The sequence below is a fragment of the Ovis canadensis genome, chromosome 2 (genome assembly GCF_042477335.2).
Source record: "Ovis canadensis isolate MfBH-ARS-UI-01 breed Bighorn chromosome 2, ARS-UI_OviCan_v2, whole genome shotgun sequence".
Lineage (NCBI taxonomy): Eukaryota > Metazoa > Chordata > Mammalia > Artiodactyla > Bovidae > Ovis > Ovis canadensis.
The window spans coordinates 180,405,264-180,421,746 of NC_091246.1; the positions used below are offsets into that span (position 1 = coordinate 180,405,264).

General features: G+C 41.5%; 1 protein-coding gene across 1 annotated transcript in view; it reads left to right on the forward strand.

Annotated features, from left to right (window-relative positions):
- Window positions 1–16,483, forward strand: part of LCT (lactase) — a 50,144-nt gene that overhangs the window by 1,520 nt on the left and 32,141 nt on the right. The window contains exons 2-4 of the mRNA XM_069577687.1: window positions 10,043–10,122; window positions 13,036–13,119; window positions 14,965–15,067. Of these exons, the coding sequence (XP_069433788.1) occupies window positions 10,043–10,122; window positions 13,036–13,119; window positions 14,965–15,067 (267 nt within the window). The remainder of the gene's footprint in view (window positions 1–10,042; window positions 10,123–13,035; window positions 13,120–14,964; window positions 15,068–16,483) is intronic.

Consider the following 16,483-nt stretch of genomic DNA (forward strand, 5'->3'; position numbering starts at 1 on the left):
CTGTATATTTGTATACATACTATATATCTGTATACTTGTATATTCTACTTTTTAAATTTATTTTTAATTGGAAGATAATTACTGTACAATTTTGTGCTGGTTTCTGCCATACAATAACATGAATCCCATAAGTATACATATTCCCCCTCCCTCTTAAACTTCCCTCCCATACCATATTCTACTTTTGAAACTTAACACATTTAATTAATATATTCTCATTTTAATAAAAACTCTTTGAAAATATGATTTTCAGTGTTCTTACATGTTCACATTATATTAATGGCTTATTTAAAATATTTCATTTTTACATACCAGTTTAATTTCCACAGTTAAAAATTACGTTGCAATGAACATATGTATAAATGCTTGCCTTCAGATAAATTCTGACAGACTCTTTTTTTTAAAATTATTTATGTCATTTATGGCTATGCTCTCTTCATTGCTGCGCGTGGGCTTTCTCTAGCTGCACAGTGAGACGTGCAGGCTTCTCACCGCGGTGCCTTCCCCTGTGCTCCCGGGCCCTATGCTTGAGAGCTTCAGTAGCTTCAGTGCCTGGACTTAGCTCCCCATGGCACGTGGGACCTTCCTGGACCAGAGATCAAACCTGTGTCCCCTGTTTCGGCAGGCAGATTCTTTAGCACTGAGGCACCGGCGAAGCCCTCTGAGATTCTTGAAACTGAAATTACTGGGTCAGAAGATGCGCTTCCTTTAAGACTTCAAAGGATGTTGCTAAATTATTTTCCAGAAAAGTTGTAACTTTATACTAACAACTACAAAATTGTTCTTCTGACCCTACTCAGCCTGTTTTCAGTGATGTAATTGTTTTATCATTGGTGTAGACAGAAAGAGTTGATAACCGATCTACAATAAAAATAGAAAAGAGTTTTATTCAAGCCAAATGAGGACTAGATCTTTGGAGAGAGCCTCTCAGAAAGCTCTGAGGAATTCCTCAAGAAAAGCATGGTTTTAAGCACAGTTTTATATTTCGTCAGAAAAAAAGAACATGAACCATGACAGGGGTACATTCCTGCAAAGTTTTGAAAAAGACAGATTAGCAAGTGCACAGCGAGTGTGTGTGGCTTGCCACCCGGGAAGGAAGCCTTATTATCAAAGGTGTACTCTCTCTGACGTCCCAGGAAAAGAGGCATTCATCTCTATCTTCACAACAGACATTCTTTACTTCCGGACAATGCATCTTCTTTAATGCTTAAAGCACATGGACAATGTATGTTTAATAGACTACAAAACGGGATGTTCTAGTTAGCATAAAGTTTATGTTAAATCATGCATAAGCCAGAATGACTTCCCCATATCTCAGTACATGAAAATTTTCTTCCATCACTGGTAATTTGATGGCTGAAAACTATTACCGCCTTATATTCTTTATTTGCATGTGTTCAATTATAGAGAGGTTAAACATTTTTTCTGTGTTTAAAATAAAATCAGGGCAAGGGAAAAAAGAGTGGGAATGTGGATAGGGCTAATTTAGATATGATTGTCAAAAAGGCTGTCCTTGGACCACCTTTTTAGCCAAGTCGAAGGAGGGAGAGAGCAAGCACAGGATCTGGAGGATTACAAGCCACTGGGTGAGAAAACAACCCTGCCGAGGGAACCACAAAAGCCCAGCTGTCGGTTTCACAAACTGTAGAGCAAAGGAGAAGAGGAGATGCCGGATTTGAAACTGGTTTCTTTAAAAGCCTATCATGGGATGAGTGAGAAAATAAATAAATATTTATTGACTGTAATTCTACTGAAGAAGCTTTGAGTAAAATGAACTTTGAAAGAAGGCAAAGTTAGACATGGATCATCTGAAGCGGAAGAAAATCTGTCTTATGTTGAGGGCTAATTCCATAGAATTATTTTAAATTATAAAGCTATATATACATGTTTGTTAAAATGTTTTACATATTTCATCAGGTTTTCGTATTTTGATCCTCATCAGGTTACTAAAGACTATTTCTTTCTTAAACTCATATTTGCCTTCTTTTCTTCTTCTGCTCATTCCTCCAGCCCACATTTCATGTTTTATCAACATCACTAGATTGTCTGTCCCTGATATAATACAGGACACTAAGTAAATTCTCTTCTCAGTCTCTTTACTATTCCAAAGGCAGTTTTCCTTCTTCCTTTCTCTCTCTCATTCATCCCCTGCTTTTTTAATCCAATTCCATAGCTTTGTTGTTCTTTGTAAAATACATTTTTAATATACCCAAATAAGTTACATATGTTGATTAAAAGCAAAATATAACTTTTCAAAAGCAGGGATACTGAATAATATCCCCTGAACTGAAAAGAAATTTTAAGACCAAAAATTGAAGAAGGCAACTCCATAAAGTGTAATTATGGGGTTTATTGTGGGTAACTTACATATGGGTTGGATTGGCGATCTGGAAGCATTTGCAGCTGCATTCCCCACTGCTGGGCTTCCCTGAGAGCTCAGTTGGTAAGAATCCATCTGCAATGCAGGAGACCCTGATTCAATTCCTGGGTCGGGAAGATCCCCTGGAGAAGAGATAGGTTGCCCACTCCAGTATTGTGGGGCTTCCCTTGTGGCTCAGCTGGTAAAGAATCCGCCTGCAATGCGGGAGACCTGGGTTCCATCCCTGGGTTGGGAAGATCCCCTGGAGAAGGGAAAGGCTACCCACCCCAGTATTCTGGCCTGGAGAATTCCATGAACCGTATAGCCCATGGACACAACAAAATGTCGGACTCGACTGAGCGACTTTCACTTCCCCACTGCCAAAAGGGGTACAGGGAATTTAAAGGGGCCAAAGCTAAAAATACAAGCTGACTACTAAGGGAGTAGCACATTTGCACCAATAGGAGCCGGGGGTTTTTCCTCCCCCTTGGGGTCTCATGACCATTTTTCCTTGTGGACCATTAACTATCTGTGTTAGTTGAAGAGCATTCTTCTAGTTCTTGCATCACATGAAGACAGGGGTAAAAGTTGATAGGAAAGTTATCTGGCTTGGGTACACTTCTTGTGAGTACACTAGAGCTCAGTCACGCAGGAAGGGAAGTGGGTAGGACTGCAGGCCTAAGAAGGAGCTGACAAAATGCAGTCAGTGTGATTCAGCCACATAATAGTTAACATCCACGAAGTGACCACACAGTCCAGCAGTTAAGCTATAACAATACTGTGATGGTTTTGTAACATATAGAAATATTGAATTACTATTTATACACATGGACTAACAATGTTGTAGGTCAATTATGCTTCAATTTTTTTTTAAAGCAAGTAAACAGCAAAAAATGAAATTATACCTACAACATAATATCTGCTAGGTAGAGACCCAAGAGAAATAAAAGCAAATGTCAAGGCAAAAATATTTGCATCACAAATATTCATAGCAGTATCATTCTATTATTCATAATAACCAAAAATGGAAACAACCCTAATGGCCATCAATTGATGGATAAACAAAAAGTGGCATATTAGTAAAATGCAATAGTACTCAGCACTTGAAAGGAGTGATTGATTCATGCTACAATATGATGATTCTTGAAGACATTATGCTAAGTGAAAGCAGCCAGCCCCAAAAGACCACATATTATATGATTTCATTGGTATTAAATGTCCAGAGTAGAAAAATCTATTATAAAGAAACTAAAGTAGAGTAGTGATGTCTGGGGCTAGAAGAGAGAATGGGAACTGACTGCTAATCGGTATGTAATATCTTTCTGGGTGACTAAAGTGTTCCAGAATTAGTGCAGAGAGTTGCACAGCTTTGTAAATGTACTAAAGATAACAAAATTTTATAGTTTAAAAGAATGTATTTTATAGTATATGAATTATACCTCAATTTTAATGTAAAAATTAGTTAGAAAGTTGAGGGATTATAAGACAAAACAAACCATATCACAACTTTTGTCTACTTGTACATTTTTCCCTATCTCATCTCCTATTCTCCCCACTCCATCCCAGGTTAGCACTGGGCTAAATATTCCACCCATCTTGTATTAGACCATGGCTTTCCCCCTCCAACATTTGGTGTCATAATGGATGTACAAGTTCAAGCATTTCAAATAAAATAATTAATTACAGGAAAAGTGGCATTTTACTATATACATTTTAGCCAAAAAATCACCATGTTTAAAAAATATGTTTAAAAATTAAATTCTCATTTACTGCTGATTAGAAAATAAACAATCTGAAATGAAGTTCTGATTTTTTTCCGAGTAATTTTTAATCAGGGTATGAGTTACCTACAGTGAAATGCATGGATCTTAATTTTACAGTCTGATCTATAAAATTGAACCCATACCCATATCAAGAAATAAAATTAAAACCATCCCCTCATCATGATATAAAACATTAATCAATACCTCCAAAAACCTCATGTCTGATCATTGTATCCCTTCCTAAATCCTTACCCCAGAAACAAACGCTGGTCTGGCTCCTATAGTATAGATATGAATGGAACCATACAGTGTGTACTATTTTGTGTCTGTCTTTTTCCATCAGCATGTTTGTGAGAGTCATTTATTTTGTTGCTGTTAGTAATTTGCTGCTTGTTTCTTCTCAGTGGTGTTCTATTATGGATGTATCACAATTGAAGGGCACTTGGGCAATTTCCAGTTTTTATCTCTTATATAAGTAAGTTGCTATGATTTGCATGGACGTATGTTTTCATTTCTCTTGGATAATAGCTAGGAGTGGAAATGCTGGATTACAGGGGAGAGATGTATTTGACTTTCTAAGAAACTGCCAATTTCCCAAAGCAGTTGTTCCATTTTATACTCCCACTAGCTATGTGTGAGAATTTAAGTAGCCTCATAATCCGTACTAACATTTGGCATTTTCATCCTTTTCTATTTTAGCCATTCTGATGGTATCTCATTTAGATTGCATTACTTTTTTAATATAAATATATTTATTTTAATTGGAGGCTAATTACTTTACAATATTGTATTGGTTTTGCCATGAAGTTTCTATCCCAACTGTGTATGTATTTAAACAATTTAGTGTCCAGTTTTGCTTGGTTTGGAATTTAGCATGATGAAAGAGTATTATACTTTTTATAGTCCTCTAGGACTTTTTTGTTTAAACAAAATTGTTTCCAAGGCTTATTGATATTGTTGAATAGAGCTATATCATCTTCTTTTCACTGCTAAATGATATTCCACTGTGGGACTAAGCCAAGTTTTATTCATTCATTTTCCTGCTTATGGACATTCTAGTTTTCAAATTTTGCTATTATGGACATAGCTGTTATGAACATTCTTGCACATGCCTCTTTCTGTATATGTCTAAGAGTTGCACTTGTGTTTATACTCAAGTGATTGCTACTTGGGGGGATGTAAATATTTAGCTGTGAGAGATAAGTTGTTTTCCATTGTGGTTATACCAACTTACATTCCTTGAGCAATGTATAAGTTCCTGTTGACCTCTTCCAACACGTGTAATTACCAGAATTATAAATTTTTGCCTATCTCACAGATGTAAAAATATTTATCATCCTTTATCATCTTCTTTACCTGATTCCTATTCAGATTGAGCAGGTCTTCATGTGTTTATTAGCCATATTTATTTCTTTGGTATAATTCCTGTTTTGCCTTTTATCCATTTATGTTTTGACTTGTTGGAATACTTTATATATTCTTTAATCTGCATTGGGTATAAGGGATGACGGTATTTTTCCACTTCTTTTCAGTTTTTTCATGGAGACTTTGAGGAACAGAATTTCTTACTTTATACAAAATTATCAATCTTTTCTTTTGGTAGATTTTTTTATAAGTTCATGTATATCATTTCTTAAAATAATGTTGTTTACTTATTTGCTTTCGGCTGTGCTGGGTCCTCGTTGCTGCGCGGGCTTTTTCTCTAGCTGCGGTGAGTGGGGGTGCTCTCTAGCCGCGGTGTGCAGCCTTCTCACTGCGGCGGCTTCTCTTGTTGCAAGCATGAGCTCTAGGGCACTCAGGCTTCAGAAACCGCGGCTTCTTGGCTCAGTAGTTGCAGACACTGGGCTCCAGAGCACAGGCTCAATAGTCGTGGCACACAGGCTCAGTTGCCCCGAGTCATGCGAGATCTTCCCGGATCAGGAATCAAAACGGAATCTTCTGCACTGGCAGGCTAATTCTTTACCACTGAGCCGCCAGGGAAGCCCCCAGTCCCTTTCCCATCTACTGTGAATCTCAGATATTAGGTAATTGTACCTCTTTCCAAGCACATTGTTTAGGCATTTTCTGTCATTGTGTCATTGTTGATATTTCTTAATAATTAAGGGGTAATCATTTAAAAGTCAGATAACCTGAAAAATTAAAAGTTATTGGTGGTTAAGAGTTTTTTCCTTTCTAATCAAGACTTTTAAAAAATTAATATTACTTGTTCCGTTATTTTGATCTTTACTTGTTTTGCATATCCAGGGCCAAGGAAGTAATTTGTCCAGCATGTTGGTAATATATCCATAGGAGGATAGTCTATCAATACAAGCAAACCTTTAAAGCATTTTTGTTTTTCATTACTTTAGTTCTTTATTTACATGTTTATTGAGTTAGAGGTATGTGAGAAAATGTTAAACCAAACAACTACTTTGAAAACAGAGTGAGTTGGTGATTTGAATTTATTTGGCTATTTTAAAAAGTACTTTGCTAAAAAAAAAAAAAAGTACTTTGCTTTACCTAAATCCACTTGAATCCAAAATTTGAAGTATCCTAGTAAGTCACTGAAATAACTGAGGTAGTGACTTGTTTCAAGATTGCATACATCCTACAATAATATTACTTTTTAGAACAGTTTTAGATTTATAGAAAATTTGAGCAGATAGTACAGAGTTTCCATATGTCCCCGCCCCTGGAACCAGTTTCCCCTAACATAAACATCTTACATTATTATGGGACATTTGTTGCAATTAAAGAACCAATGTTGATATCCCATTACTAAAGTCCATGTTTTATTCGGATTTCCTTAATTTCTCCTGCATGTCCTTTTTCTGCTCTAGGAACTCATCCAAGGTACCACGTTGTATTTAGTTGCCATGTCTCTGTAGGCTCCTCCGAGCTGTGAGAGGATATACAGCCCTGTGCATTGGCGGCCAGGATGTAAACGGTGTAGCCACTGTGGAAAACTGTATGGCAGTTTCTCAAGAAATTGAGCATGCAATTACCGTATAATCTAGCACTTGTGGGTATACACCCAAAAGAACTGAAAGCGGGAACTTGAACAGATATTTGCACACCCATTTTCATGGCGTTATTCAAAACAATCAAAAGATGAAAAGAATCCCTATGCCCATACAAGGATGAATGGATATATAAAACATGCTAGATACATACAATTGAATGTTATTCAGCCTTAAAAAGGAATGAAATTCTGACCCTTGCTACAGCAGGGATGGACCTTGAGTACACTACACCCAGTGCAATAAGCCAGACACAAAAGGACAAACACTGTATGACTCTCTGTATGACTCTCCTCTGTGAAGGACCTAGAATGATCAAACTCGCAGAGACAGAAAGCAGAGCAATGATTACCAGAGCCCAGGTGGAGGGGGAGTGGGGAGGTACTCATGGGCCCGGAGTTTCTGTTTGAAATGATGGAAATTTGGGGAGGTGGATGGTGGTGGCAGCTGCAGAACAAAGCCACTTTTACAAAACTTAACGGTGAATTTTACGTTGTGTATTTTTACCGCAATTTTGAGAAGTTCTTTTCTAATGACTGTGGATTGTTATAAACCTCCTGCTCATGTTTTCAACGTCCTACCGTGGGAAGGATACGAAAAGATTCTTGGCAGACCAGCAGGAGCGTGAACACATCTCTCACAGAAAGAGTTGAGTTGCACACCGCGCCTCCCGCTGCCAACGCCGGAATGCAGTCAACACTGGGGACTCCCACCCTCCTCCTGAAGCACTGATACTGGCGGTTCAGTACTGGCCTGATTGATTGCTTTTATTTAAACACTTGGGGCAAAAGGGAGAGGAGCAAACAAAAAGGGGCTGTTTTGTATGAACAGTAGCAATGGCTTTTAGAGGAATTACATACTTTTGTGATGGAAACAGAACTGAGCTTATCCTTAAACAAAATCTAGTAATACCTGTGAGGGACATAAACTCACACATTGCCATGCAGTAATTTTCTACATGGGCTTGAAACAGTTAATACTTAGCCCCCAGCAAATACTGATTTTGAGTTCTGTAGACAAAAACACTGACCTTTAACCATATCCAGCAAAAATTACAAGATAAATTATCTTAAGCCAGTGCAATTACCCCCCATTTCAGTCCCAAAGAAACGAACTGCCAGCTTGGAATGAGGTTCCAGTTTTGAGTAACCTGCATTTTATGTTATTTTAAGAAGTATAGTTTGTGTTTGCACTAGGAACCAGTTAGGAATAATATTGAAAAGTTTATTTTGTATGATATGAGAATTTCTGGAACTTCAGGTACGTTTGTTCACTCTGAGTCTAAAAACAGCTTGTAAAGTCAAATAAGAGTGATGTGTGAGTCAATTGCACTTAGGGATTAACTGTCCTCCTGTGTCATGTCATTGATCCAGAGATAATACTAAATTGGACATTTAAAAACGTTCAGCACAGGCTGAGAACATATGTTCTACGTGTGCTGATGTGATGATAGACTGAAGTGTGGAAAATCTGTGGAAGGTGAAATGGCTCCACGGGGCACAATCACTGAATAACTGGAAAATAGCAGTATCTTATCAGAAGGAGGACCAAATGTCTCTGAGTGATATTCCCTGCTCAGAGGATTTCAAAGTTCCATTAAGCTTATCAAAATAAGCACTTTGGTAGTTGGCACCAGTTGGTTATTAATAATGGTTTCATTGACTGGGGAGATCTTTCTCCTGTACAGAATTTGAATGTAGGAGAGAGGTCAGGCATATGAGCTTGTAGTTTAAGTCTCAAACTCTGGCTTTAGGCCATTGTGTTTACTGTTTCCAAAGCACAGGTCTGAGCACTTGCCTATGCACCCATCCTAAGCTTGCTATTTGCAGAGATTCAAGAAATGTCGAAGCTTGCTCCTCAGGGAGCACACAATCTCAGCAGGAGATAAAGACTTTTGTGCATCAAGGAGTTAGATGGTGCTTCTGACAACTGAGGCATCCCAAGTCCACCACGTGAATGGGTGCATTCTCAGTCATGTCCGACTCTTTGCAACACCTTGGCCTGTAGCCTGCCAGGCTCCTCTGTCCATGGGATTTTCCAGGAAACAATACTGGAGTGGGTTGCCGTTTCCTCTTCCAGGGGATCTTCCCCACCCAGGGATGAAACCCGCATCTCCTGCCTCTCCTGCATTGCCAGGTGGATTCTTTGCCACTAAGCCACCTGAGATACCCACAGCAGCGTGTTTTAAACCAGTCTGAGCACCACTGTATCTGAAGCACCCAGGAAACTTGTTAAAAGGCTCTCATTCTTGAGTCCACCCCAGTTGGCTGACAAAAAAGACAGGTGATTCTGATGTACGTAAACTTCAACGCCACAGTTAGGCGATCAAATGTCAAAGCGAGAGGGTACAAGCTGCACAGGTCTATATTTCCTTCGTATTCTTCTCAATGCACAGTAAGGGTTGAATGGACATTTGCGCAGTGAATAAGGACAGGTAACAGCAGTCCCCTGAGAACACCCTACCTTTCCAAAGTCTCTCCACTTGGAAGTCTAAACTGTTGTTTAGACCAACAGTTCCCAAGCTTTAGTGTGTGTCAGAATCACCTGGAGAGCTTGTAAAGCAGGCAGAGGCCAAGGTTTATTAGGAACTGAAACGTAGTTCTCTCCATTCTGCCTTTTCCATTGTGCGGGGTTAGGGAAAGGAACTGCTTTTATTCTTGCAAAAGACTTTACAAGTATCCTGCACGTCACTGTTCTGATTTATATGAAACAGTCTCTAAAGGGACATTTCTTAAAAAGCTACCTTGTCTTCTAAAATCTTTCAGCTAGAGTAAAATCATGTGGGTGATTTCTGCAGAAATCTTTTTTAAAGTTGGTGAATGTGGACTAGAAAGGCCAGCAGGAAACGAGTTCACCAGTGGCTTCTGGGGTCACAGCCTCCTTCCTCTCTCACCTACATCCCCTCATCTGCTTGGTTTCAGGTGGAAAACTCTCTGTGGTCCTGCAAGCTGAGATGGTCTCCAAACTCCTGCTAGAACCATCTACGTCTGTGCTTGTCAAGGTAATGACAGACCAAAGAAACAGAATCTATAACTTCTGAGAAAAGTTGCAAGTTTAATTTTAAAAAAACAATAGAAATTTTTGTCGACTTGACATTCTTTATTTTACAATTTATTTTATTGAAGTGTACTTGACCTACAATGCTGTGTTAATTTCTACTGTACAGCAAAAGGATTCAGTTATATATATTTGATATATATATACATTCTTTGTCACATTCTTTTCCATTATGGTTTATCACAGGATATTAAATATAGTTCACTATGCTATACAGAAGGACCTTGTTGTTTATCCATACCACATATAATGGTTTGCTTGACATTCTTACAAATGCCTCTTCTGAGTGTTATGCATTCTCTAGATTTATAATTACTTTAAAACAAAACCTTATTTGTTGTAGCCCCAGCTCTCACTTGGTCAAGTGTTAGCTTTTGCCTACACAAAGACGTCAAATGCCTCTGGTCTTGCTCCTTCTTAAAAAGAGCTTATCAGAAGAGAGGTCAGTTTTGAATTTTTTGTTTGTTTTTTAACAAAACAGTTACTAGGGTAAGAGTTTTTTTTTTTAATAACATTAATAATGTGGTCCCTAGAGTGCCCATCCTGCTTTCTACCTCCTCTAAAGACAACTTTTAACTATAATTTTAATAAGAAACGTTAAAACATTTGAGAATCTAACAGCTTTGGCCCTTGTGATGTTGCCTGCTGGGCGGCGTGGAAAACCCTCTGAGAAAACAACCGATTCCTGTGGTTGTGCAGCAGTGTCTGTGCTGCGATGGAGGCCCCATGTGCCAAGGTCCAACATCAGATTTACAAGCTCAGGGATTTAAAATCCAGACATGATAAGGTTCTGAAATGACCAGGTCCAAGACTGATAGTATGACCAGAATACCAGAATATCTAAATTCTTTTACAAGGGGCGATAACTGCTATCAGTTATGAGCTCAGGAGGCCAGAGTCCCGATCAGAAAATGCTTGTCAAGCAGTAGTCTTTGAACTGGTCTCTCTGCCCCCAGCTCCCCCCATGCAATACATCTTTTGCTGAATTGCCTGTTGAGAAGCTACATTCCCTTGAAACGGTGAAATTCCTCAGAGCCTCCAATGCGGCTCACCAAGGCCCTCTTGCCGGCTTGCTGGCCTCGCCTTTTCCCAGTGTGTACGCTGTCACTCCACCAGCCCTGCGGCATTCGCTACCTGAAGCCCTATCCTCCTTCCTTTCCTCAAATCTCTTCCAATAAAATTCTACCCATTTTTAACATCCGTGTCAATGTGCCCAACATAAAGAGGCTTTAGTTAATAATACTTCCCCGCTAAACCGGATGTGGTCTCTCCCTGCTTGGAACATTTTAGCCATTTGTTAGATCAGCGGTTCTCAAATTTTGGTATCAGAATCACCTGGAGAGCTGCTGCTGTTGCTACTGCTGATGCTAAGTAGCTTTAGTTGTGTCCGACTCTGTGCAACCCCAGAGACGGCAGCCCAGGAGGATCCCCCGTCCCCGGGATTCTCCAGGCAAGAACACTGGAGTGGGTTGCCATTTCCTTCTCCAATGCATGAAAGTGAAAAGTGAAAGTGAAGCTGCTCAGTCGTGTCCAACTCTTCGCGACCCCATGGACTGCAGCACACCAGGCTCCTCCGTCCATGGGATTTTCCAGGCAAGAGTACTGGAGTGGGGGTGCCATTGCCTTCTCCGACCTGGAGAGCTAATAAAGTACAAAACTTAATGTGGAGGGATGCCCTGGGCTTTCATAGCCTTCCCACATTCCCAGGTGAGTCTAATCCCCACCAAGATTTGAGGTGTGGACTTTTCTTATATTACTTAGAACTTTCTGCCTGTTCTTCATGTGGTCAGCACATTTACTAACTCTATCAAGCTGTAAGTTTCTGTGGCTCCTACTCATCTTTAAACCCTGCACAGTGACTTTCAAGAGTATGAAGTCGATGATCACGTGCTGCCTGGAGCTGACAGACAAAGCAAGGGCCGAGAGGTCCAAGGAGAATGTTCTCGTGGAGCTTGCCAGTGGGGAGCAAGCCTGTGGAGTGTTGAGCAAACGTGGCAGTAACTTGATTGGAAAAGCCGTAGGGAGCAGTGGAGAGTCAGATCTAAGGTCACAGTGCACTGGACTGCTCCCGGATGCCATTACCCACGGTCTCTGTCCCAAGGGAAGAGAAGGGGGGAGCGCGGGCAACAATCTGGTCGTGGCCAGGAGAGAAATGGCTCGCTGAAAAGGGTGGAGACTCTGAGTCTGTAGTTCTTAAAGTATATGCAGACAGAGACAGGGTGGAGAGGTATGTCCTTAACTGGAGCACAGATGGGAGTGCCCACAGACCACGAGAGCTCTGTTCCTGGATTACAGTATGGGCCAGGCTAGGGCCAACGGGAGTGGACTTCAAGCTGTGGTTTGAAAGTAGCCAGTGACTATAGCCTACAATTAAAACTCCAAGCTCTGGTAGGGTCTGCAGAGATCACTAAGTGGACTGTGGGTGGCTGAAGCTCCACTGCCTCTGTCCTGCAGAGTGGAAGGGCCACGAGAAGGGTGCCACCCAGGGCAGCTCTGGCCTCTGACCCCTTTCCTTAGAGTTCACTCACTCGCTGGACACCCCCCCTTTCTGGCCCACAGTGCTTCTTTTACTCACTCACTCACTCATTCCATCGTGCGCATTTATCGAGCCCTTCCTGTGCGCCAGGCACTTTGCTGAGTGCATACACGATGCATTCCTCACAGCACAGAGGCAAACCCCGTACACATTCTCACCTTGTCCTCAGCTTTTCCTCATCCTGCTTTTTCCTTGGAAAAATCCCTGTTTGGAGTATTCCATTTAGTAACAAGGAGAGAAACAAAAAAAAGGAATAGTTCTGAGCCAGCTCTTCATCTTGAAATTGCTTATGTTCTAAAGATTCTATTTGCTTATTTCCAGGATGCAGTTGACTTCGTCTCTCTTGATTTATCTTATGAATGCCACAATGAGGCAGATTTACCACAGAAGTTGAGTGAACTGCAGGTAACTTAAGCTATTTTCCATATTGATGATGAATGGCAAAGGTTCCTGAGAGCATACTAGTCATTTAATGCTTCAGCTGATGCATAAACTGGTGGTCCAGTGGTTAGGACTCCATGCTTTCATCACTGCCAAAGGCCTGAGTTCAACCCCTAGTTAAGGAACAAAGTTCCCACAAGCCTTGCAGCACAGCCAAAAAAAAAAAAAAAAAAGAATCCATATACGTGCAGACTTCCCTGGTGGCTCAGATGGTAAAGAGTCTACCTACAATGTGGGAGACCCAGGTTCAATCCCCGGGTTGGGAAGATCTTCTGGAGAAGGAAGTGGCAACCCGCTCCAGTACTCTAGCCTGGAAAATCCCATGGTCGGAGGAGTGTGGTAGGCTACAGTCCATGGGGTTGAAAAGAGTCAGACATGACTGAGCGACTTCACTTTCACTTTCTTTCATACATGCAGTTTTGTCTGAGGAAATTTCCATAGGGAGCCTCTGGAGGTTAGATAGTCTTCCCTGGAAAGGATAAAGAGAGTTGGCTTGTTAAGGTAAATATTTACATGGATCCTCTGCTCTCTCATGTAGAAAGCTATTGAGAATCAGAATTCCAGTGTTCATTCTGAGATTGAAAAAGACATTTCGTAGATGTGGTCATGGAAATATTGGCCTTAACAAGCCAACCCTCACTCTCCACTCCCCCCAGAGAACCTGTACGCCCCTCTCTGAGCCTTAGCTGCAGCTCCCCGCCAGCCCACAGGTGTCTTAAGGCCCGGGGACCCACCGCATGTCCACAGGTTCTGAATTCTGCAGGAGCTGCCTGTGGAGGTCCTGCGTTCCCTTCTCAGAAGAAACCCTGCTCCCCAGGGAATTCCCCACTCAGCAGATGGCTCCTCCAGCTCTCCAGCCCTGTGACATCACATGCCACCCCACTGTGCATGGATCTTTCAGGAAGGAGAAAACCCTCTGTTCCCTTAGTAATTTGACTTTACCACCTTGACCCGGCACAGGGAAGGAACAAAGCTATGTGAGTCACAGCCCCACTAACTGGTTCTGAGCAAGTTAATCTGTTTCTCAGAGCTTAAGTCACCTCATTGTTACTGGTGGCTCTAAGAAAATAAAGAACCTGCCAGGCTCCTGTTTGAGTAGTTGCTGTTGGTATTTCTCAGTGGCTCTTAACTCTTCAGAGGAGGGGAAGATAGTGTGGGAAAAACGACCAAACCCAAGAAAAAGTAACTTAAAATGAGGTCAAACAACTTGTCAGCCCAAAGATGTTCCTTTTGATACTGAAATGGCTAGAAATGGGAGAAAAATGACACCTGCTCCAATTTTAATGAAGATAGTTTCTTTTCAATTTCTTTATGGAAAATATCGGACATCTCCAATGGTAGAAAGAAAAACATAATGAAGCCATTTCCAGGTTCAGAAGCTGTCAACTCAGGGTTGATCTTGTTTCATTTATACGCTACCTCCCCCCTCCCCAAACCAGATTGTTCTGAAGCAAAGCATGGTGGCAGCACCTGATGGGGCTTCTCGTGTAGCTCAGGCCCCTGACATGGGCAGGTGGCCTTGTTCCTGGTCCTAATACAGCGACTAGTCCTTGTGGCCTGAGGTGATAGGATGGATGAACCTATGTCTTTGGTGGGGGTCTGTATAGAGAAAGGCCTATGTTATAGAAAAGTGTAATTTTTTCCTCCCTTGGGTCTGGAGTCAGCTCCCTTTATTAACTGACACGGCTAGAGGTCATTTCCAAAACCACACTGAGGTGTTGTAGCTTCACATCTTGAAAATCTGTCCCTTTTAACTCACAACTTACTCTCAGCGACTTCGGTTCACTTGCTGGCCTGTATCATTTTCAGACCATTGAACCAAAAGTGAAAGTTTTCATCTTCAGTCTGAAACTCCAGAACTGCCTCTCCACCGGGAACGACATAGCCCAGCTGCTCTTCGGCCTTCTCAAAGGTGAGTGGACCATCACTGGAGAGGTTTGCAGTGACATTTGGTGCACTGGCTTGTAGGGTAGCAGCCTTGAGAGTCTGGGGTTCCAACAGGAGGAGCGACCGAAGAAGGTCTGGTCTGAGAGCCTGCCCTAGATGGGTGCAGTGATCCTTGCCTTCTTATTGTTGGTTACTTAGTTCCCACTGACCCAAGAAAGAAGAGTAAGTTCTGTATAGCATGTGAAGGATGCCAGGGTCTCATGGAGATAAAGACCATCAGGCCAATCAAAAAGAATACATTTGAATTAGTTCTAATGAGGTGGATGAAACTGGAGCCCGTTATACAGAGTGAAGTAAGCCAGAAAGAAAAACACCAATACAGTATACTAACACATATATATGGAATTTAGAAAGATGATAATGATAACCCTGTATGCGAGACAGCAAAAGAGATGCAGATGTACAGAACAGACTTTTTGACTCTGTGGGAGAGGGAGAGGGTGGGATGACTTGGGAGAATGGCATTGAAACATGTATAATATCATATGAGAAACGAATCGCCAGTCTAGGTTCGATGCAGGATACAGGATGCTTGAGGCTGGTGCACTGGGATAACCCAGAGGGATGGTATGGGGAGGGAGGTGAGGGGGGGGTTCAGGAGTGGGAACTTATGTACACCCGTGGCAGATTCATGTTGATGTATGGCAAAACCAATACAGTATTGTAAAGTAAAAATAAAAAGACCATCAGGCCAGAGATGTCAGCTGTAAGCATGGCAACAGCCCTGTTCCCATCTGTCTGCTTCCACTACTCCTCCCTCTAGGGTCTCTCATCTGTGCCCCCCTTTGCAGGACTGCTCTCTGCCCACCCTAGACGCTTTTACTTTTGTTCATTTCCCCATTGCCTGATCAGCGTCTTCAGTCATAGGACCCCACAACTCATGGACCATCTCCACAATGTCTCTTATTTCAAATTCTTGAGAGTGAATCTGATGGGTGGGCCATGCATCAGAAGACTTCTGGGACTTCCCGTGGTGGTCCAATGGTTAAGACTCCATGCTTCCAATGCTGGGGCTGCAGGTTTGATCCCTGGTCAGGGAACTAGGATCCTGCATGCTGTACAGCATATAAAAAAGGTTAACATTACATCTGATAAAAATTTTAAAAATGATTATTCGGAAGAAGATTGTCCTGGTCCAATCTGGTTAAGGGAAAGTGGTATCCATTAAGGGCTCAGGGGCTGAGGACCACTAGACATGGAAAGAAGGGGCCAGGGGCAGGCCCCTGGGTGCCTGATATCCAGTTCAGTCTCCCTGTAAGGTCAGAATATGGGAGATGTTGGTCGTGCCCTTTTTACCACCTGTAACCAGTGCTGAGCTGGCTTCACAGACCTCATGAACCACATCCATGAATGCCATAGTAACTCTTGCCCTAACTCATCT